This window comes from Cupressus sempervirens, chromosome 11, assembly GCF_028749045.1.
Source record: "Cupressus sempervirens isolate cs-2001-9-10 chromosome 11, ASM2874904v1, whole genome shotgun sequence".
In the NCBI taxonomy this organism is placed as follows: domain Eukaryota; kingdom Viridiplantae; phylum Streptophyta; class Pinopsida; order Cupressales; family Cupressaceae; genus Cupressus; species Cupressus sempervirens.
The window spans coordinates 837,328,698-837,349,890 of record NC_143128.1 but is presented as its reverse complement, the minus strand read 5'-3'; the positions used below and the strand labels follow the sequence as shown (position 1 = coordinate 837,349,890).

Sequence of the window (21,193 nt, the reverse complement as noted above, 5' to 3'; positions counted from 1 at the left end):
TTAGTTTGGTATCTTTCATTCTTTAAGTCCAAATAGCACTTCTAGATTATATTTACCAATTGGCACAGAGGCAAGATGATATTATAAACATAATCCAGTTGGCACCACTGCCATAAAAGTTCATAATGTTGTCACACTTAACATGCAACCTAAATAGATTTGACATGACATGACAAGTATTTTTTTTGCTCCAATACCTTGTCATCAACTACTACTTGCCGACTCTTCTGACAATCCTTTGTCAACACTCCTTTGACACCAATGATAAAAAAAATGTTCAATAGAATGAAGTAGGTGAGAATTTAGATGTTGTAATTTGAATATGATAATTTTAATTATAGATCCATTCCTATTGTGATTGATTTAAGTCAATCTCAACTACTAAAAAGTGATGCACCATGAGCCAAAATATGTATTAGAATGTGCTACTTGTCAATCTTTTATTTATATCAAGACAATCCACCAAATAATGTGCTACTTTTGAATCTTTCATTCATATTAAGACATTCTACCAAAATAAACACAATACTAAATAAAATAATAATATAATTTCACCATTGTGAATGTTTTTATATAAAAACATCATTACCATGAATACAAAACCTTATAATAATCCAAACCTCTACCATCTTATAATCTATCAATCAATCAACAAAATTATATGTACACATATTACAACTTTAGAAGAAACACAAGGGCGGTAATTGTAGCCTAGAGTCAATTGCAAACCCTAGTGTAGTGGCGACAACACATACAATATTCCTCTTCCTATTTGGGTGTCAAGGCTGAAAAATAATGGGTATTCATGTTTAGCTATATCCAACGAGACAATAGTGTCCTTAGAGTGTACGACGTGTAGGGTTGAGTGGGGGGAAGGAGAAGCATGAGCACATGGAGACCTTACTCTCTCATCTCTCACTTGGACAAGATACAAGATACCCGTATCCACTCAGCTTATCCATTTCCATTTCATTCTTCCGCTTCTGTCAGCAACGCCACGCTGTGGGAATTGACAGATATCTATAACCCCTTCCCCCACTAGTATTAGTATTAGTATTAGTATTACCCTCCCCCATTGCCATTGCCTTTTCAGTAGCTTCTAAAATACTGCCCACGAAAACTCCGACTTCCCACACACATGATTCTGGGTCCACTAAAACCCTGCCAACTACTCGTGTGAAATTAATGAAGGAAAAATCCTCCCTCCCCAAGATTTTTAATCTACCTACTTTCAAGGTGAATGTTTCTGTCCACTGCCCCCCTTTTCTTTACATCTCTCTGCGGGCTTTCAGGTATAAATTAGAATTTAATGTGTTGCTCAAATCAAGATGATCTCCACAGTGTGTGCAGTAATGGGCCGCCTTATTTGATCCTCCTGTACACCCTTCTTAAATGAGAAAATCGGGGGCTCAACTGTTGATATGGATAAACAATTCTCACATTTGCTCTCCTAATGGCTGCAAATGGGCGCCTTTGTACTTTTGGGTTTATAGTAGTGTTCATCATCCAAATTTGAACAAGGAAAATAGGCTATAGTTTGGTAGATTATTATTAGTAGATTCTATACTAGAAATGGGAAGGCGCCATTCGTGTTGTCACAAGCAGAAGCTGAAGAAAGGCCTCTGGTCTCCAGAAGAAGATGAGAAGTTGATGCAATACATCACAAAGTATGGCCATGGCCGCTGGAGTTCTGTTCCTAAGCTTGCAGGTCTGTATTGTTTGAATCTCATATTCTCAAGTGCTTAAAAAAATTAGCAACTATATGACAAGATTTGCGTAGGTAGATGGTACCCATCAATAGATTTCCATGGTAATTGGATCGGTTACATAGTACCATGCATTTTTGTAGCCAGTTTTTATTGCTAATTATGTGTCAAATGATCAGATTTTGCTTAATTTCATTGTGGGATTTTGGGGTGTGAGAGTCTTTTTCTGAAAGCGTTGTTGAGTATATTTTGAACATGGGGCAGGTCTAGAACGTTGTGGGAAGAGTTGCAGGCTACGTTGGATTAACTACCTGAGGCCAGATCTGAAAAGAGGGACTTTTTCTAGCTACGAAGAGAACCTTATCATCACTCTTCATGCGAGCCTTGGGAACAGGTAATAAAAAGGACACCTAGTCTCTGACATTTTTGTAAGAAATGTAATAATGGATTCTTTCACATGTACTATGGACAATATTATTAGAGCATATATTACAATAGGGATTTAAATGTGAAGGTATTATTCATGATTAATGAACATTGAATAGCAGATGGTCGCAGATAGCTACACAACTACCAGGGAGAACTGATAATGAGATAAAGAACTTCTGGAATTCATGCATCAAGAAGAAGCTTAAGGCCAAGGGCATAGATCCCACCACTCACAACCCCATTGCTGATGATGTTGGTACATCGCAGGATCAATCTGCAGTACAAGATCATCACAAAACTAGTGAAGATTATCCTAGTTTTTCTCATGATGATGCAATTTCAGCCAAGTCCAATACAATCAGCAGCCATTCTTTCCTACAGAAGCAAATTTTTAGTCTTCACAGCTTCAACCAGGAGATAATAGATAAGCAAATATCTCAAGCTTTTAGCGGCAGGACTCCCAACAAGTTAACAGATCTAAGCACTAACTCAGCTCTCTGGTTGCTCTCAGGCTCAACTCAACCTCAGATTTATGGGTCAGCCGGAGTTTTAAATGCCCAAGAACAAGAGTCTACAATTAACTCTCAGGTTAAGCCAACTGTTAGCTCAGAATGTCATGCTCCATACAATGCAATGCCATCAAGCAACTCCATGAATATGACCTCAAGTCATTCCATACTACCAATCCAGGAAGAGTTATCAAATGAGCTCATTCAGCACTGTGATAATCAAGGCCAAATCTGGGATTCAGATGAGAAAAGCCAAGCTTTGATGGAAAGCAAGATTAATTCCTTTGATGGGTCTATCAGATGGTCTGATTTTCTTCACCAGCAGAGTTATGGAGATTCCACGGAGAGGGAGAAGGGAAACTATGGGATTCCATGGCAGTTGCAGGAAAGTCCACATATCTTCTATGAGAGATCAACTCCTGACCTACAACATTTTGCTTCTGTTCTGGACGAGATTCAGCACTGAATACGTTATCAGGGCAAACCCATTGTTACTTAGTTTCATCTAGAAGTACAAATTCTTTGTAACTTGCATATACTGCAACAGGCCATAATAACGGAGTTGCCATAACTACATGGTTGTGTTGTTACAATAAGCCATTTTACTAGCCTTTCTCTCATTCACTGATTGAACTCCGACCGGAAACAATTACAATCTATGTAAAATGTTTCGATATACGGTGTGTATGTATTGAATGTATCTAGTTTCAAATCACTATGATGAATGTATTGATTTTATCCTCTCTTTCCATCAGACCTTTGCAAGTAGTAGTGAATATTGTTTATTTGGAGTAATGAATAGATGAGGTGAATTTTGTTTCTAAATATTCAATTATAACATCTCAGCACAATTAGGATCTTCATAGCAAGAACAATAATACTATGATGAATGTATTTGACTTTATCCTCTCTTTCCATAGACCATTGATCTATGGGAGTGGTAAATATTTTTGATTTGAAGTTATGAATAGGCAATATGAGAAAAGAATCCAATATTCAATAATAATAATATCTTAGGACAATATAGCAAGAACAATAACACTATAATTCAATTATCATAATAAAAGATAACAATTTCGATCTAATACAGTAAACTATAATTATTCTATTAAAATGATTATAATATAAAATTGTTCATTACACTAGTTCAAATGAGAACAATATATATCAATATTAAGATAACACATAATAAAATATAATTATTCCATTGAGATTGTTATAATATAAAATTGTTCATTACACTGGTTTGAAAATGGGAACAATATATATCAATATTAAGATAACAATTTCCATCTAACACATAGTAAGATATAATTATTCCATTGAGATGATTATAATATAAAATTATCGAAATTAAATGTTAGACATGACAATAATTTTGATTTAGAAATATGAATAGACCAGATGAAAAATAAAATAAAATTCAATAATACATCTCCTACAATAACACTACAATTAACTATCACAACATACCAATGTCACCATAAAATAATAATGATGAGGAGGTTTACTTATTACATTAAAATGATTATAGAATTGCTCATTTCATTGGCTCAAATCCTAAAATAAACGATGAGATACAACACCAAAGTGAAATGTTGACAAGAACGAATCTCTCAAATTGATTTCATAAAGATGCATCTGACATTTCAATGCATTCTTTGATATTTCTTTGGATGGCCAAACGTCACATTAAGAAATTCTTTATGAAGGCTGCTCAATATCACAAACATAACAACAACAATCAATTTTAACGATCTCAAGAGCTTTGACCCGGATCAATACATTCACAACCTGAGAGTTCATTCTATTTCACACCAAACCCTAAAATTTGAGACATTCTCTAATTATGATAGAACAAAGAAGTCTACTTTTCTCTTATGATGATTTCTTCTGGTCAGAGAAGTAGAACCATGAAAAATATAAAAAATGTGAAAGCAGAAGGATTCATAACAATAAAACAAAAGTGTCAGCGAATCTCTGAGGGATTGATAAACTTGTAAGGATTCCATAATCGACACGAAACTGATTATTTTGCAGTAAACAATGGCAGTGGGCAGGTGGGCTGCCCTGTCAAATTTGTAAGAATGGTCAGCAATTGACCAGGCAACATAGTTAGCATTTGACATTCTTTTATCACGTTTTATTCTGGTCAGAGATTGTAACCATAAAAAAAACCCATACAAGTGTGAGAACAGAGCTGTAAGAACACTGCAGACTCATGAGGATTCCATGCAAACTGTCTGATATTGAGTTTTTATGCGAGTCTGAAATAGCAAAGCTCTGGTTAACAGTCCTGCTTGTTCACAATTTGACGACAGGTGGGGACTGCCCTGCCAAAATTATAAGTAGTGGTCAGGAATTGGACATACAATTTTACGTCATATTTTGCATGGGTGATATTAGCTAAATTTGATGGGTGTGCTCATTTAGAGATTTCCAGTATAAAATATAATAATATCTTATAGAAGATTTAGTATAGATCATCCAAAATATATATAATTATAATCAAATATATTGGTTATTTTACAATATGTTTTATTATACTTTTGCAATTCTAGATAGATTGTTTGGGGAAAAAATTGTTTGATGAACAGTAATGATCACATTTAGATTAAAAAGAACTATGAATTGATAATTCCTTCTAAAATTTATGATAATATACAAATATTTAATACTCTTGGTGACATTTTTTTCAAATTAATGTTATTATTAGAATTTTTATATTTGAAACTTTGATTTATTTCAATATACAAATAATATAATATATTCTTTGATGATAATTAGGGTGATGTTACAATCTAAGTGACTTTTTGTAATAGAAAATAATTATATTAATCACTATGGCTAACATCTATACATGTTCATAATCTTTTAAATAAAGAAAGCACCTGAAACTTGTGGACTACCAATGAGAATTGTAAGAAGTGTTTTGTTTGTTTCACAACCTTCTTAATAGTTGACATGGGTAATAAACCTTAAATTTAATAATATTTAAAATTATATTAAGAAGTTTTTATTCTAAAGTATTTCATAAATATTTTGGAAAGATTATGTTACATGAAAGAAACATAGAAAGAGAGTGTGTGTATATGTGTGTACGTACATACATCTACACACACACATATATATTTGTGTGTGATGTATGTATGTATGTATGTATGTCTACATATACATATACATATACATATATATATACATATATATGTATGTATATGTATATGTATACATATATGTGTGTGTGTGTGTGTGTGTGTGTGTGTGTGTGTGTGTATGTATATATGTGTATATATATACATCACACACACATATATGTATGTATGTACATATATATGTATGTACATACATACATACATACATACATACATACATGTATATATGTATGTATGTATGTATACATACATATATACATCACACACACACACACACACACACACAGAAATTTGAACAGATATTTGGAACAAAAAATATACTTTATAGGTAGAGCCAATAATCAAAGTTAGACTATGTAGAGTGATTGATTGATAAACCCTTCCAATATATATGATATTATATTTTTTCTTTAACAAATTCTTTTGTAAATTTATTCTATCATTTATTTTATTTTACATGACTACAAAAATAATCATATATAAATTTAGTCTATGCCAATTATATAACTAATATATCATAATTTTTAATAATAAGGAATGCAATGGTACAACCTAAGAAAATTCACATCTAGCAAACTAATATATTTATCTTACTAGCTAACAACTAAACATGTTCCCACAATTCAAGTAAAGAAGTGAAATTTTCAAAAGAATTGTTTTGTCAAATTTGTAAGAAGAAATTAATAACTTATCTTACAATCTACTTAATATATTTGACATAAATTGGATGACTAGATATGATTGTATTTGTATATTTATAATGTAAAATATAATAAAGATTGTATTACATGGAGAAATATTTACTATAGATCATAAAAATATACAGCTAAATACTAGCTATTTTATAGTATAAACTTTTTAAAATAAAATATATTTACAAATCTGAATAGCTAATTGTTACAAAAGATTAATTATACATAAATAGATTGTTAAATTTGAATCCATTAAAATTAATAAATAAACTTCTTCCTATAAATATAATAGAATATATAATTAAGATACCATGACTTTGAAATCAACTAAAATGATGTTACAGTTAAGTGACTTTTCTACAAAGAAACTGATACATTTAAAATGATGCTACAGTCATAAAGATCAAAGAGATTATTTCAAACAGTGATTTTGAAAGAAAAGCACAGTTGAACAAAGTTTCTCTAGTCCTCTCAAAACCTCAATAAAAGAATGGTAATTGAAAACGCAAGCTGTCCAAAGAATTATAATTTTGATAAAACTATCATGGGCCTTTTCTTTGTTAGTTTCAAATCTCATAAAGACTTGCGTTGTTCGATTGGATTGGTTGTCTTTATTGTAATGCATAGTTGATTAGACCAAGCAACTTAAGGCTTACAAGTCATTCAGAATGCAGGGATTGATGCCAAAACAGACAAGTCTATGCTTAATTATTATATACGTCTGCAACAATGCATGAGAGTCACACATGCTTTGTTTTGGAGGTCAAATTAGCATAAAGAATTCCAAGTACTGATAGGGAAACGCCACAAAAAAGTTGAGATAAGGTTAAAAGCTTCACTTTCATCATAAAGGATGATGACTCATTGTACTTGGTAATGGAACAAGCTTAAAGCTAGCCTTCTTTTCGACACACACTATTTATTATTGAATAATAGCAAGGAACTTGTGGAAAGTTTATGACGAATATGATGTTGGTGTTATCTTCTTAGTATAATTTGAAATTTTCTATTTTTCTATTTATTATAATTCATTTGTTACTACATCTTTTGTTGTTTTCCTACAATGGACTTTAGGTCTAAGATAGATGTAGTATGCTTATTGTACTCCAATTTCTATTACCATTTTATATGAATAGGTACACATAGTTGTGATATTATCAATCTAAAGTTTATGTATGAAGGGAGAGTAGTAATAGTAGAAAAATTAATAAAATATTCTAGAATCACAATAATTATGTTAACATTTTAAGAAAAATAAAAGTGAATAGTTTCATTTTTATATTACAATTAGATATTTAAAAATAACATTGTGCAAATATAGTATCTTTTTAATTTTAGTCATAAAGGGGAGAGAAATATTAGGAAATTAATTATTTATTTTCAAAAATCAATTTATCATTATATAGTAGGTCAAGCACTTTCATTATGACATAAATTTTATTACAATATAGATTATGACTGATTAGACTACATATGTTGACGTGAATTAATTCTTCTAACTAATATAGATGCAATATTAAAAATTGCACCCTTTCAAATGCAATTTCTTTTGCTTCTTTTCTAATCTATTTCAAATTTTGCATTTTAGTATCTTGCTAGTCTTGTTCGACCCCTTTCCCATATGTTTAGATCTTTAGCTCTCAAGGTTCCATCAATTATTGTTTACGAAGTGTAGCTCTAGGAGCATTTCCAAACCCCTCATTAAATAATTATTTTGTATTTTGTTTCTCCTCCTGAAATCTCACTTTCATAGATTATCTTTTCATAAGATCACCAAGCTTTGGTAGTCATCGTGTACCTTTTCCTTTTGAATATAAAATTGATCCTTCTCATGTAGATCTATACATTACCATAGAGGTCTATGTGTGTGTGTTAGTGTTTCAAACTGATTTTCCTAAATGCTATCTAAATGTTAGTCACTTCGTATTGTTGAGAGGTTTAGATGCACTGCTAACAAACTAAAACTATCTAACCCTAAGGCTAAAATCTTTTACACTTTCCAATAGGAGTATCACTACAACAATACCTTATGATCATACTAAAATAAGTAGTTTAGTATTGTTAACCAAAGATGTCAGCATTTATTTAACCAATAGAATATATTATAATCCATTATTGTAGCTTTTATATTAGATTCTTCACTTTCTAGATTTAAAAATATGAAATCCTAACTTTAACAACTAAAAAATGAACGTAAAATTAATTTATGAAAAATTAAATTTATTCTTATTTGAAATGACCTTTAAAATAGGCCTCAATGTTTTATTATGATCATAGTTTCAAGTTACAACATCTAAAAAAATAAATCTCAAGATTTATATGGGTTCATGAAAGCAATGTATTACATTAACTTTCCCTTTACTTATTCTGACTTCACTCTTCTTTAGATCCTTCCCATTACATTCACACCTTAATGTTCAATTTAAATCAATTAGTCTTTTCAAGTTAAAAAGGAAATAATAAATTGAACAATTACCATGATAAACCACATAGATAAAAAATAAGGAACTTGTTCATTATATCTCATAAAATACAAACACAATAGTAAAGAGACAATTATATCAAAACTATCTAGAATTCCTTTCTATTAAAATATTGAAATCACTTTACATGCCCATAAAATATTGAGGCTATACCTTAAAGCTATTATCATCTAGTTATGATACTATGCAAAATATGATCTCTCACAATCTCTAGAAGTTGAAGAAGAACCTATTCGTGGCACACAATTATCTTTTATAAGAAAAAAAGGGAGCAAAACAAGTTTAACACTACTTATACACATGCTAGAATTGTATTTGATAGTCTCCCTTACAAATTATGCACAAAATATGAAATACACAAAAATATAGAAACACAAATAGAATCATAGAGAAAAGATAACCTAAGTCATAATCTTGACCATTCAATCAAAGTAAACATCAACCATACCAAGATGCACATATACAATTATACCAGATTTGTTAACTAGGGAAACCCTTGAACAGAGGAAAAACCCTGTTGGGAATGATGCCCACAAGATGATGCACTAATATATAAATATTCCTTGTTAGAGGATGGACCCTATTAGGAGTCTATTACAATATTTAGTACATATGAGTCCCTATTAGGAGACTTTGAATCCTTGTTAGGAGATTCCAACCCTGTTAGGAGTTGTAGAAGGCATAAGGACCCACTATCGAAACAACTTCTAGGGCAAGACCAATGAACTCATTGTCCAATTGATCTCTCAAGTATTTCTTGTAGAATAATTGTCTATACTCTACTTTAACCTCTTTCCTCTGTTGGCTCTTGATTCAATAGTTTTGAATATAACCAAGAAACTAGATGAATGCATCTAAGGCTAGAAAATTCCTATGATGAACGCACCTGACTGCAGTCTTGGGCCAACTATAAGGCTTGACCCTTCTTCACTTCAAGCTCTACAAGACCTAGGCGAGTTAACCTTGAGGTTCTGAGATATGGTACGAGTGCATTTAAAACATAAATCTGAACCTATTTACTGTAGATGAAAACCCTTATATCTCCTAATAACTCATGAAACAACACAGATCTACATTAGCTAAATGCAAATCAATGAAATTCACAAGTTGAGTGAGGGTTAATTCCTTTCAGCCCACTACAAAACATGAAAAATTGAACTGATTTGATTAAAAGATTTTGAATTCAACAAAACCCCTAATATGCAACAGCATGAACAAGTGATCCTATAACCGATCAGTGCCTTATTTATTGGGCAATTCCATGAATTAATCACATACATATAGATATCTAAGACATATTTGTATCTTCAGATATACAATCTATCCATTCACCTTGTAAATAGACATCCATGTTCAATCTGAATCTCATTCTTACATGATATCCTTCTCAATAAACTTGCAAACCTGTTGATTCCTTGAAGCATTTACATAACTCCTTGAGTCATAAGCAACAATAAAACAACATACAGCCTTAAGGTATTGCAACTATGACCTAAGCTCTTTGTTCAAAGATCATAAAACATTGAAAATTCACTAAGACTGGAGACGAGAATAAGAATGAAACTAATGAAATTCTTCTGCTCTTTGTATTATTTCCTTGAAATTATAGAATCGTATGCATGAAATGAAAAACATGAAACAACCTAATAGATGTGAACTATCTATATTAACCTTCTTAATGCTATTCATACAAGAGAGGATGTGCTAAAAGAATGGTTTGATGGTAAAACATTGGAACCCTGCTGGTATTACCTAGAGAAAACTGCCAACGACCTCAAATGAAAGAGAGAAAGAATGATATAGGAAGAAGATGAATTCTCAGATCTGATCTATGCCTGACATGTGTCCACTTGGAATTTCATCCCTTGCAATTGAATAACCTCTCTCTTCTTTCTACCATCTGATCTGATTTTTGTTTTCATCATTACTTTGTTACTAATTTAAATAGATTGTTACAAAAGATTAATTATACATAAATAGATTGTTAAATTTGAATCCATTAAAATTAATAAATAAACTTCTTCCTATAAATATAATAGAATATATAATTAAGATACCATGACTTTGAAATCAACTAAAATGATGTTACCGTTAAGTGACTTTTCTACAAAGAAACTAATACATTTAAAATGAAAGCAATGTATTACATTAACTTTCCCTTTACTTATTCTGACTTCACTCTTCTTTAGATCCTTCCCATTACATTCCCACCTTAATGTTCAATTTAAATCAATTAGTCTTTTCAAGTTAAAAAGGAAATAATAAATTGAACAATTACCATGATAAACCACATAGATAAAAAATAAGGAACTTGTTCATTATATCTCATAAAATACAAACACAATAGTAAAGAGACAATTATATCAAAACTATCTAGAATTCCTTTCTATTAAAATATTGAAATCACTTTACATGCCCATAAAATATTGAGGCTATACGTTAAAGCTATTATCATCTAGTTATGATACTATGCAAAATATGAGCTCTCACAATCTCTAGAAGTTGAAGAAGAACCTATTCGTGGCACACAATTATCTTTTATAAGAAAAAAAGGGAGAAAAATAAGTTTAACACTACTTATACACATGCTAGAATTGTATTTGATAGTCTCCCTTACAAATTATGCACAAAATATGGAATACACAAAAATATAGAGACACAAATAGAATCATAGAGAAAAGATAACCTGAGATATAATCTTGACCATTCAATCAAAGTAAACATCAACTATACCAAGATGCACATATATAATTATACCAGATTTGTTAACTAGGGAGACCCTTGAACAAAGGAAAAACCCTGTTGGGAATGATGCCCACAAGATGATGTTCTAATATAAATATTCTTTGTTAGAGGATGGACCCTGTTACGTGTCTATTACAACATTTAGTACATATGAGTCCCTATTAGGAGACTTTGAATCCTTTTTAGGAGATTCCAACCCTATTAGGAGTTGTAGAAGGCATAAGGACCCACTATCGAAACAACTTCTAGGGAAAGACCACTGAACTCACTGTCCAACTGATCTCTCAAGTATTTCTTGCAGAATAATTGTCTATACTCTACTTTAACCTCTTTCCTTTCTTGGTTCCTAATTTAATAGTTTTGAAAATGACTAAGAAACCAGACAAATGCATCTAAGGCTAGCAAATCCCTATGATGAATGCACTTGACTACAGTCTTGGGCCAACTATAAGGCTTGACCCTTCTTCACTTCAGGCTCTGCAAGACCTAGGCGGGTTAAGCTTGAGGTTCTAAGATATGGTACTAGTGCATTTAAAACATAAATATGAACCTATTTACTGGAGATGAAAACCCTTATATCTCCTAATAACTCATGAAACGACACAAATCTATAGCAGCTAAATGCAAATCTATGAAATTCACAAGTTGAGTGAGGGTTAATTCCTTTTAGCCCACTACAAAACATGAAAAACTAAACTAATTTGATTAAAAAAATTTGAATTCAACAAAACCCCTAATATGCAGCAGCATGGACAAGTGATCCTATAAAAAATTAGTGCCTTATTTATTGGGTAATTCCATGAATTAATCACATACATATAGATATCTGAGACATATTTGTATCTTTAGATATACAATCTATCCATTCACCTTGTAAATAGATATCCATGTTCAATCTGAATCTCATTCTCACATGATATCCTTCTAAATAAACTTGCAACCCTGTTGATTCCCTGAAGCATTTACATAACTCCTTGAGTCATAAGCAATGATAAAACAACATACAACCTTAAGGGACTACAACTATGACCTAAGCTCTTTGTTCAAAGATCATAAAACATTGAAAATTCACTGAGACTAGAGATAAGAATCATAATGAAACTAATGAAATTCTTCTGCTCTTTGTATTATTTCCTTGAAATTATGCAGTCATATGCATGAAATGAAAAACATGAAACAACCTAATAGATCTGAACTATCTGTATTAACCTTCTTAATGCTATTCATACAAGAGAGAATGTGCTAAAAGAATGGTTTGATAGTAAAACACTGGAACCCTACTAGTATTACCCAGAGAAAACTGCCAACAAACTGAAATGAAAGAGAGAAAGAATGATATAGGAAGAAGATGAATTTCCGGATCTAATATATACCTAACATGTGTCCACTTGGAATTTCATCACTTGCAACTGAATAACCTCTCTCTTCTTTCTACCATCTGATCTGATTTTTTTTTTCATCATTAATTTGTTACTGATTTAAAAATATCTTCTATTCAATGATGAAAACCCTTTTGCTTGCCAAAAAATTTGATATGCATCAAGAATTCCAATAAAACCTTGATTCAACTAACTTGAAAGTAATCAAATTTTCCCCAAACTACATTTTCATGGTCTTTTACCTATATTCAGGTTATTACTTTACTAGAAATCAGTTCTGAACTTTGATACCTAAATTTGGTTGTAAGTTAGAAATCTTGGAGAAAACCTCATATAGCTTGAACCAGTGGCATTCTATGCAAAAAATGACCTCAAAATTGGAAAATTCATCTTCTCACAATTTCAACGATATATAATATCGCTATGTTCACATACCAAGAATCTCCAAAAAGCCATTTCAAAAAATACTCCCCCGGTAGAAAACTCAGGTCTACAAATTTGATTTTAAATTTTCAAAAATTTAAAATGTTCTAAAGTCAGAACTTTAGAATATAAGCCTCTTTTGATTTTAAAATACCTGTACGTGCAAATGGCATATTGGAAGAATAAAAATAAAATTTGATATTTTAAAATTTTTATTTTTTCCCTTTATCCTTGTATTTTGGGGTCAACCCTCTATTGATCAAGTGCCATGTGGTAGCCTCTGATTGGCTGCTTGAACATGCATTCGCCACATCAGCACCGCTGGGGCCCATTTCCACATGGAGCGTTCCTGCATTCCCACTTTATTTAACTTCCTTGCAACTCTGGGAAGCGAGCATGTGCCAGCCGTCAGATCTTGACATGTGGCATGATCTGGAGGCTCCATCCTGAGTTTCTATTGATTGCCACATCACTGCCATTGGGACCCTCTTGCCACATGTCAAATTTTTGCAATCCCGCATTATTTAACCTCTGGGCACTTTGGTTTTGTGGGCTTGCACCTATCGCCCATCTTGCCATGTGTCAAAATCTCATGCAATCTCCATTTTGGTGCCACATTATCACTCTTTGAATTTTTGTTTAAAATTGTGTCTGCATCACGTTGACATCACCTTTAGCTTGACTACAAGTGCATGGGTGGGGCCCTCATGAATGAGGGATCAGCTTACAAAGTGCATAGCTCTTAAGACACTCCCCTCTTGACTGTCTGTGCATATAAATACTACAATACTTCCTACTTTATAAATGTGGGATTATGCTTTGAGATCAATAAATTAAAACTGGGGCTTCTGCGCCATGGTTCCAACCAAAAACAACTTGGCATATTTTGATGTTTTTGTGTCTAATCATGTTATGCATCCTTTCTTAGGGGGAATGGGTCTAGAGAAATAAGATCGAAGCGACCTTCAACATTCACTTTCTCCACCAAAATCCAACGGGAGGCAAAGAACCCCAATTCGGGAGGCCCAAAAACATATAAATGGCAATGAATCCTGTAGGATTTCAATTTCACCTAAACAAACCTTTACAAAAATGGGCAGGTTAACATAAGTTGTGAAAGTGACCACAGATCTCAATGAGACAATGAACGGGCATCACCACAAACAGGGCAAAATTTAGCTCTGATCTTTGACCTGATCCTTGCATCAATATGCATAGTATTAGTCTGTTGTTGCTTGAAACTCCTTTTAGATAGCATGGTATCCTATTCTTTAACTAGCGGAAATCACCCTTTTCTCAAGTGTGGAGCTATTCTGTAACCGGCCCCAACATTATGGACACCTCCATTTTCTTTTTGATTGCCCGACTTGGTGTGAGCACCTTTGCTTATTTGACTATGTTTTTTTTTATATGCAAGGTCTCTATGTTATGCTAAGAAGTCCTCGATGAGCATGAGGCTTCCTCTTTATAGGCAACTTTTCCATTGGTAGATTCCTTTTTAAAATCGTAGATTCTTCTTTTACTAGTGCTTGGAAATTCCTTCTCTTCCTGTCGTGAGCTCTCCCCTACACCTTTATCTCTTATTGGCATCTGTGGGCTGCTCTGATTGCGTGAGGTGTTTCTTTACATGTTAGCTTCCTAGCTCATGATAGCTTTTTCATATGTTTTAAACTTGAGGTGTCTCTTATGATGTTAAATCTCCTTTTACATGGGTTGTGGCATGATAAAGCTATTTATCCTGTTCTTCAGTGTTGACTCGTGCTCTATTATCTTGCATCTACTTTTTCTTATATGGCGTGAGCTCATTTTATGTACGAACTATTTCTTTTGTGATACTCTGCAGGTTCCTCTAGTCATTCTCTCTAAGCCACCCTCTATATGGAACCTCCTTTATAAACTACATGGGTCTGTGCCTTGATTGCCATCTTGACTTTGACCACTCCATTTCTTGTGGCATAGTCCCCCACCGTGGTCTCTTCAAAGAATATAATGTCTTCATCTTAGCTATGGCAGATTCCATGCATCAACACGTTGATATAGTTGATGAGACTGATGGGCTTGCACTTACAAGATAACCTTGTTGTGGCATGCTTGAAACATTTCTTATTGTTGCATCTTCAAAAGCAATGGCCCTTGGATTAAGGCTGCCTTGGTTGCCTGGATGTAATCCCCCATGCAATATTGGTTGACTTAAACCAAGTCTAAAGCATTATGAAGGCATTATAAAAGAAGTAGATCCATAATTATAATTACTAGGTCTAGGGAGTGCTATTGTAGAGGTTTCCCTGTTAGAATTGAACAAAGATGAAACTGGGCTTTGTCATGTGGAAGAACTTGCTGATTCAAGTGAAGATATGCGAAGATATGTTACAAATGAATCAAGCCATGACTCACGAATTCTAGTAAGCTAAGCAAAAGAAGGCCCGCGTCCAAGAAAATATTTTATCTTCGCAAGCAACTCATGTCCAACCAATCTAGATTTTTCAAACTGCCAAATATATGCTACCTTTCCACCAGGTAACCTCAACAAAAATAATCTTCTAGAAACATCTGCAAAAAAAATTTCAATAGCCACATTTGAGTTCTCATTTCTAGGACTCAAGATATTTAACCTCTCTATACCACCATTATCAGCATCCCTCATTTCCTCATAATTCATTACTAAGCAATTCACTCCTCATATTATCAATTTGGCACAAATTAGTTAGGCCCCAAAGTGGGTTTGGCTAATTTTTTTTTTGTTTTCGAACACTTGAAATGTAGAATTAATCCATTGATCATTTCAAACTAATTAGAATCAAATTTTATCATTGATTGGTCAACTGAAACCCATTTTACCATTGATCTAGAAACTGTCAAATTAGTGCTAGAAGGTCCATTGACTAGCCTTAAAAACTGACCCAAACCTCTGACCAGGCCTTGAAATCTGACCCATTAATTCTTTGTACCACACACTTGCACCATGTTGAATCTCATCTCATGACAAATTTGAGGTCAAAAAATATTCACTATCAAAGTTGACCTCTTAGAACTACCTACAAGAAAACATGTCAGAAAACCATAATCGCGTTTGGATTTGGCTTCAAAAACTAGGTAAACTGACACTTGGGGAAATGAAACTCAGGGCATTGGTTCTCTGTCACAAGGAGAATATGGATCTACGATCTAGGAATATGAAGAATAACTAGGCACAAATGGCAGACGGTCAAACTAGGCTACTTGGATTTTACAGACTGCAAACCATGGCAGGAAATCATTTTTTGCAAATGGAATTGACCTGGGAAAGTGTGCAAATGGATTCATCAAGACTTGAAAATTGGTACACTTGAAGTATTTTTAGAGGAAAACATAATGGTACAATCCATTCGATCTAGGAAATCACAGATCTCAAGTTATAACGTCACGAACAAGCGTTCTAAAAAATTTGCAAATGTTGATGCTGGGAAAAAAATAGAAATTCCATTTGGAATCACATTTGAAACTGGTCAAACAGATTCTTTATAAGCTGAAACTTGAAACATAACAAGTCTCTGACATCTACAATGCAACGCAAAATGAATTTTAGCACTTTGGTCAACTGGGTCAAAGTTATAACTCATCAAACAGGGCTTCCTAGAATTATGAACATTTCATATCAGCATGACATTGATAACTGACCAACTTTGAGGAATTCAAAACCTAGGCAAACAGACTCGAAATGACTCAAAATCTGAAACATAGGCTCTCTAGTATGGACATTAGATACTCCCAAAGTGGTGAATCGTGAAACATTTTTGGGTGTGAGATATTTAGATGCAAACATAGCCTCTTGTTACTGTTTGACACTAGGGTGAAAAAGTAGATTTGACACTAGCTCAAAATGAGACTTCACAAAATGGCTTGGAATGGAAATTTAACTTCATGAAACACATGGACGCAGTGAATGAAAGGTGTTAGAAATATTAAACACCTCATGGGCCTCAAAGGTACAACCGGGTATAATCTCATAAAAAAGCATTTATAGGGCTCAATTTTCTCAATAGTGCTCAAAATTTGGGCTACAATTTTGAGCACCAACATCCTCTATCCTGTCAATCAGACCGATCACTGTCAAACCTTGTAGACTAGGTCAAAAACCTTGGATCCAAATATCAAACCTTATATCTCATAATAAAACCTTGGTAATGAGGTTTTCTTCACCATCACTCTGCTCTGCTTATCTTTGCATTCCACTCTTCATGCTTCTTACAATCATTCATTGAATTCCATACATGATAAAGGAAAATGTCCTTTCTTTATACTGAATCCATAAAAAAATCCCCTAAGTCAGCTATTACACCTTCTCAATTTAATTATTGTAGGACCTCATTAAGAACATGTTACACTTAGCGATAACATCGATCTTTCACCTTCTAACTTGAATTAATTTTTGTGAATGTAACATTATAATGAGTGAGCTTTGCTACCCCATCTCCAAAATTTCTTCTTCACATCTTTAACTTCAACTTCTCAAAATAACAAATCTGCTAAGGGATATAACAATTTTACTAGAACATGCTTCTATAAATTCTATTGCATAACTTCTTCTAGACTTAATATCTTATGCTTCCAAGGTTAGTTGCATATGCTAGACACTTAGTATTATCTCCCTTTAACCTTGCTTAGTGAAAGTGCTCAACTATCTATTCATAATAACTTGATCTTTACCACTGTTCTTCTATCAAAATACCATAGAAAATTGCTATGTTGACATTAATGAAAAATATAGTTATGAATGTAACATATCATCATGATAATGATCTAATCATGTTTCTACAATAATCCCCCATAGAAGTATCATCAACATTCATTCTTCCAAAAATCTCCCCCTTCGGCATTGATGGCAACATAGATGAAAAACATCTAGTTCCAAAAACACCAACTGAAAAAGACTGTTATTCTTTCTTTTCAAATCCTCTTCATCAATCATCAGTCTCCTCATTGATATACCTCAATGTGTTCTATATCAAAATATTTTTCATGTTGTAATCTCTCTCCCATTGACATCAATGTCAAAGGTTTCAGCAACCATCAATCTCTACAATAATTGTCTCTGACTTGCTCAAGTGTTGAAAGGCACTGCTCAAAATAACATCCAACAAGATTCCTAGTTGACTCTATCCATCACAGATACTCCCCCATACAAGAAGTATCATCATTTAGTCAAGAAAAATAATAGTTCTCTATTACATTGGACGGATGCACTCTTGCATCATCTACTCTAATGTAGGAAGTGACATAACCCCTAGCATATCATGCAAATACTCAAAAGTCTCTTTGTGGAGAGGCTTGGTGAATTATTTGCAATCTACTCTTTGGTGCTTACATACTCCTATCTAATTTCCTTTTTTTCAACTTTCTCTCTCAACACGTAATATTTGATAGAAATGTGTTTAGTCTTACAATACAACACTAGATTCCACAAGATATTCATTGTGCTTGTGGTATCACAATGTATGACAATAGGTTCACTAAATTCTATCCTTATATCCTTTAGCATTTGCTTCATCCAAACAACTTGATTACAATTGTTTGCTACTGCAACATATTCTACTTCTACTATACTTTGTGAGGTACAATCCTACTTCTTTCTTAACTAAGAAACCAATCTTCCTCCAAGAAAGAAAGCTCTACCACTGGTGCTCTTTCTATCATCCATATTGCTTGCCTAATCAACATCAATATAAGAATATAAAGTTAAATCATTAGATCTATCATACCATGATCCAAACTATGGTGTTCATTTAAGGTATCTAAATATCCTTTTGACTGCTACAAAATGTGCTTCTTTGGGATCAACTTGAAATGTTGCAACAATTCTAACTACATTTTTTATATTTGGCCTTCTATGAGTCAGATATTGCAACCCTCCAATCATAGATCTATACTTCTTCTACTCAACAGTAGGTGTCTTATCCCTTGTAGATAACTTGTGTCTAGTTACCATAGGTGTTCCAACTAATTTACATGTTTCCAAACTAAACCTTTTTAGTAGATCTTTCAAATACTTAGTCTAAGAAATAAAGATTCCTTCTTTGTCCTACACAATCTGTAATCCTAGGAAGTATTTCATCTCTCCTATCATGCTCATTTTAAATTCCTTCTTCATTTCTCCTGCAAACTTGTTTCTTTCATCATCATTTCTTCCAAATATGATATCATTAGCAAATATTACCAAAATCATCAATCCATCATCTATTTCTTTCTAGTACAGATTATTGTCGACCATACCTTTACTAAATCTAAGCTTTGTTAAATGCTTGTCCAACCTTGCATACCAAGTTTTGGGTGTTTTCTTTAAGCCATACAATGCTTTCTTCAATCTACATACTATGTCCTTGTCATATGTTAAAGGAAAACCTTTAAGTTGTTCTATGTATACCTCTTCTTCAAGTTCTCTATTCATAAATGTTGACTTGACATCCATTTGATATACTTTGAATTTCTTATGTGCTACATAGGCTAAGAATAACCTTACTATTGTTATTCTTGCCACAAGAGCATAGGTTTCTTCATAGTATATTCCTTCTCGTTGTGAGTAACCTTTACATACTGATTTTGCTTTGTTCCTTACAAATTCACCTTGTTCATTCATCTTGTTCCTAAATACACTTTTTGTTCCTATCACATTCTTGTCTATTGGTCTGGGGACCAATTCCCATGTCCCATTCTTCACTATTTGACCCAATTCTTCTTTCATAGCTTGCTTCCAATATTTATCTTTGCGTGCTTCATCTGCATTCTTTGGTTCAACTTGAGATATCAGACATAGTTCTTCATTAATTCTTCTTCTTTTCATTACACCTTTATCTCTACTTCCAATGATCTACTCTCGTGGATGATTCTTTGTCATATTCTTACTAGAAGTAGGAGTCATTATCTCAACTATTATCTCTATTGAAGGTTCCAACCTTTGTTCATGCATTTTCTCACCTTCATTCTGCAAATCATAGATAGTCTCAAAGAATACTTCATCATTCTTTGGTTTAGTAACATTCTCATCATCATAATTGTAATCAACTACTCTTTCTTGTCACCTAAATTTCTCATCAACTCTTACATTTGTACTTTCAACAATAGTCTTACTTCTTAGATTATAAAATCTATAAGCTTTGAGTTTCAATGAATAACCAAGAAACATACCTTCATCACTTCTAGCTTCAAACTTACCAACATCATCATCTCTTTTGATGTAATATTTGCTACCTTACTTAACTATAGGTGAGTGACCAAACCATAGTTCATATGGGGTCTTGTTTGTGTCTTTCCTAACTTGCACTATGTTCATAGTGTAGACTATTTTATTCACAAATTCTCTCCAAAATATCTTGGTTACATCATTCTCAGCTAATATAACTCTTGATGCTTATGTTATTGACCTATTTTAGAGCTAAGAACTATCTTTTGATTCCATTAGCTTCAAAAAAGATGTTAGACTCATTTGAAGTGAACTCTCCTCCTCTATCTGATCTTAAACATTTAATCTTTATACTTGATTCATTCTCAACTCTATTCTTGAATATCTTGAACTTATCAAATGCCTCATATTTTTCTTTAAGAAATGCAACCCATATCATTCTAGAAAAGTCATTAACTATAATCATGAAATACCTTTCACCATATAATCATTTAGTCTTTGTATGACCACTAAGATCTA

General features: G+C 32.9%; 1 protein-coding gene across 1 annotated transcript; it reads left to right on the top strand.

Annotated features, from left to right (window-relative positions):
• The first annotated feature begins 961 nt into the window (after positions 1-961).
• Positions 962-3,398, top strand: LOC149532161 (uncharacterized). Its single transcript, XM_089810448.1, has 3 exons — positions 962-1,708; positions 1,971-2,100; positions 2,255-3,398. The coding sequence occupies exons 1-3, from the start codon at positions 1,573-1,575 to the stop codon at positions 3,108-3,110; spliced, it is 1,122 nt and encodes a 373-aa protein (XP_089666574.1). The 5' UTR covers positions 962-1,572; the 3' UTR covers positions 3,111-3,398.
• Positions 3,399-21,193: the final 17,795 nt, after the last annotated feature.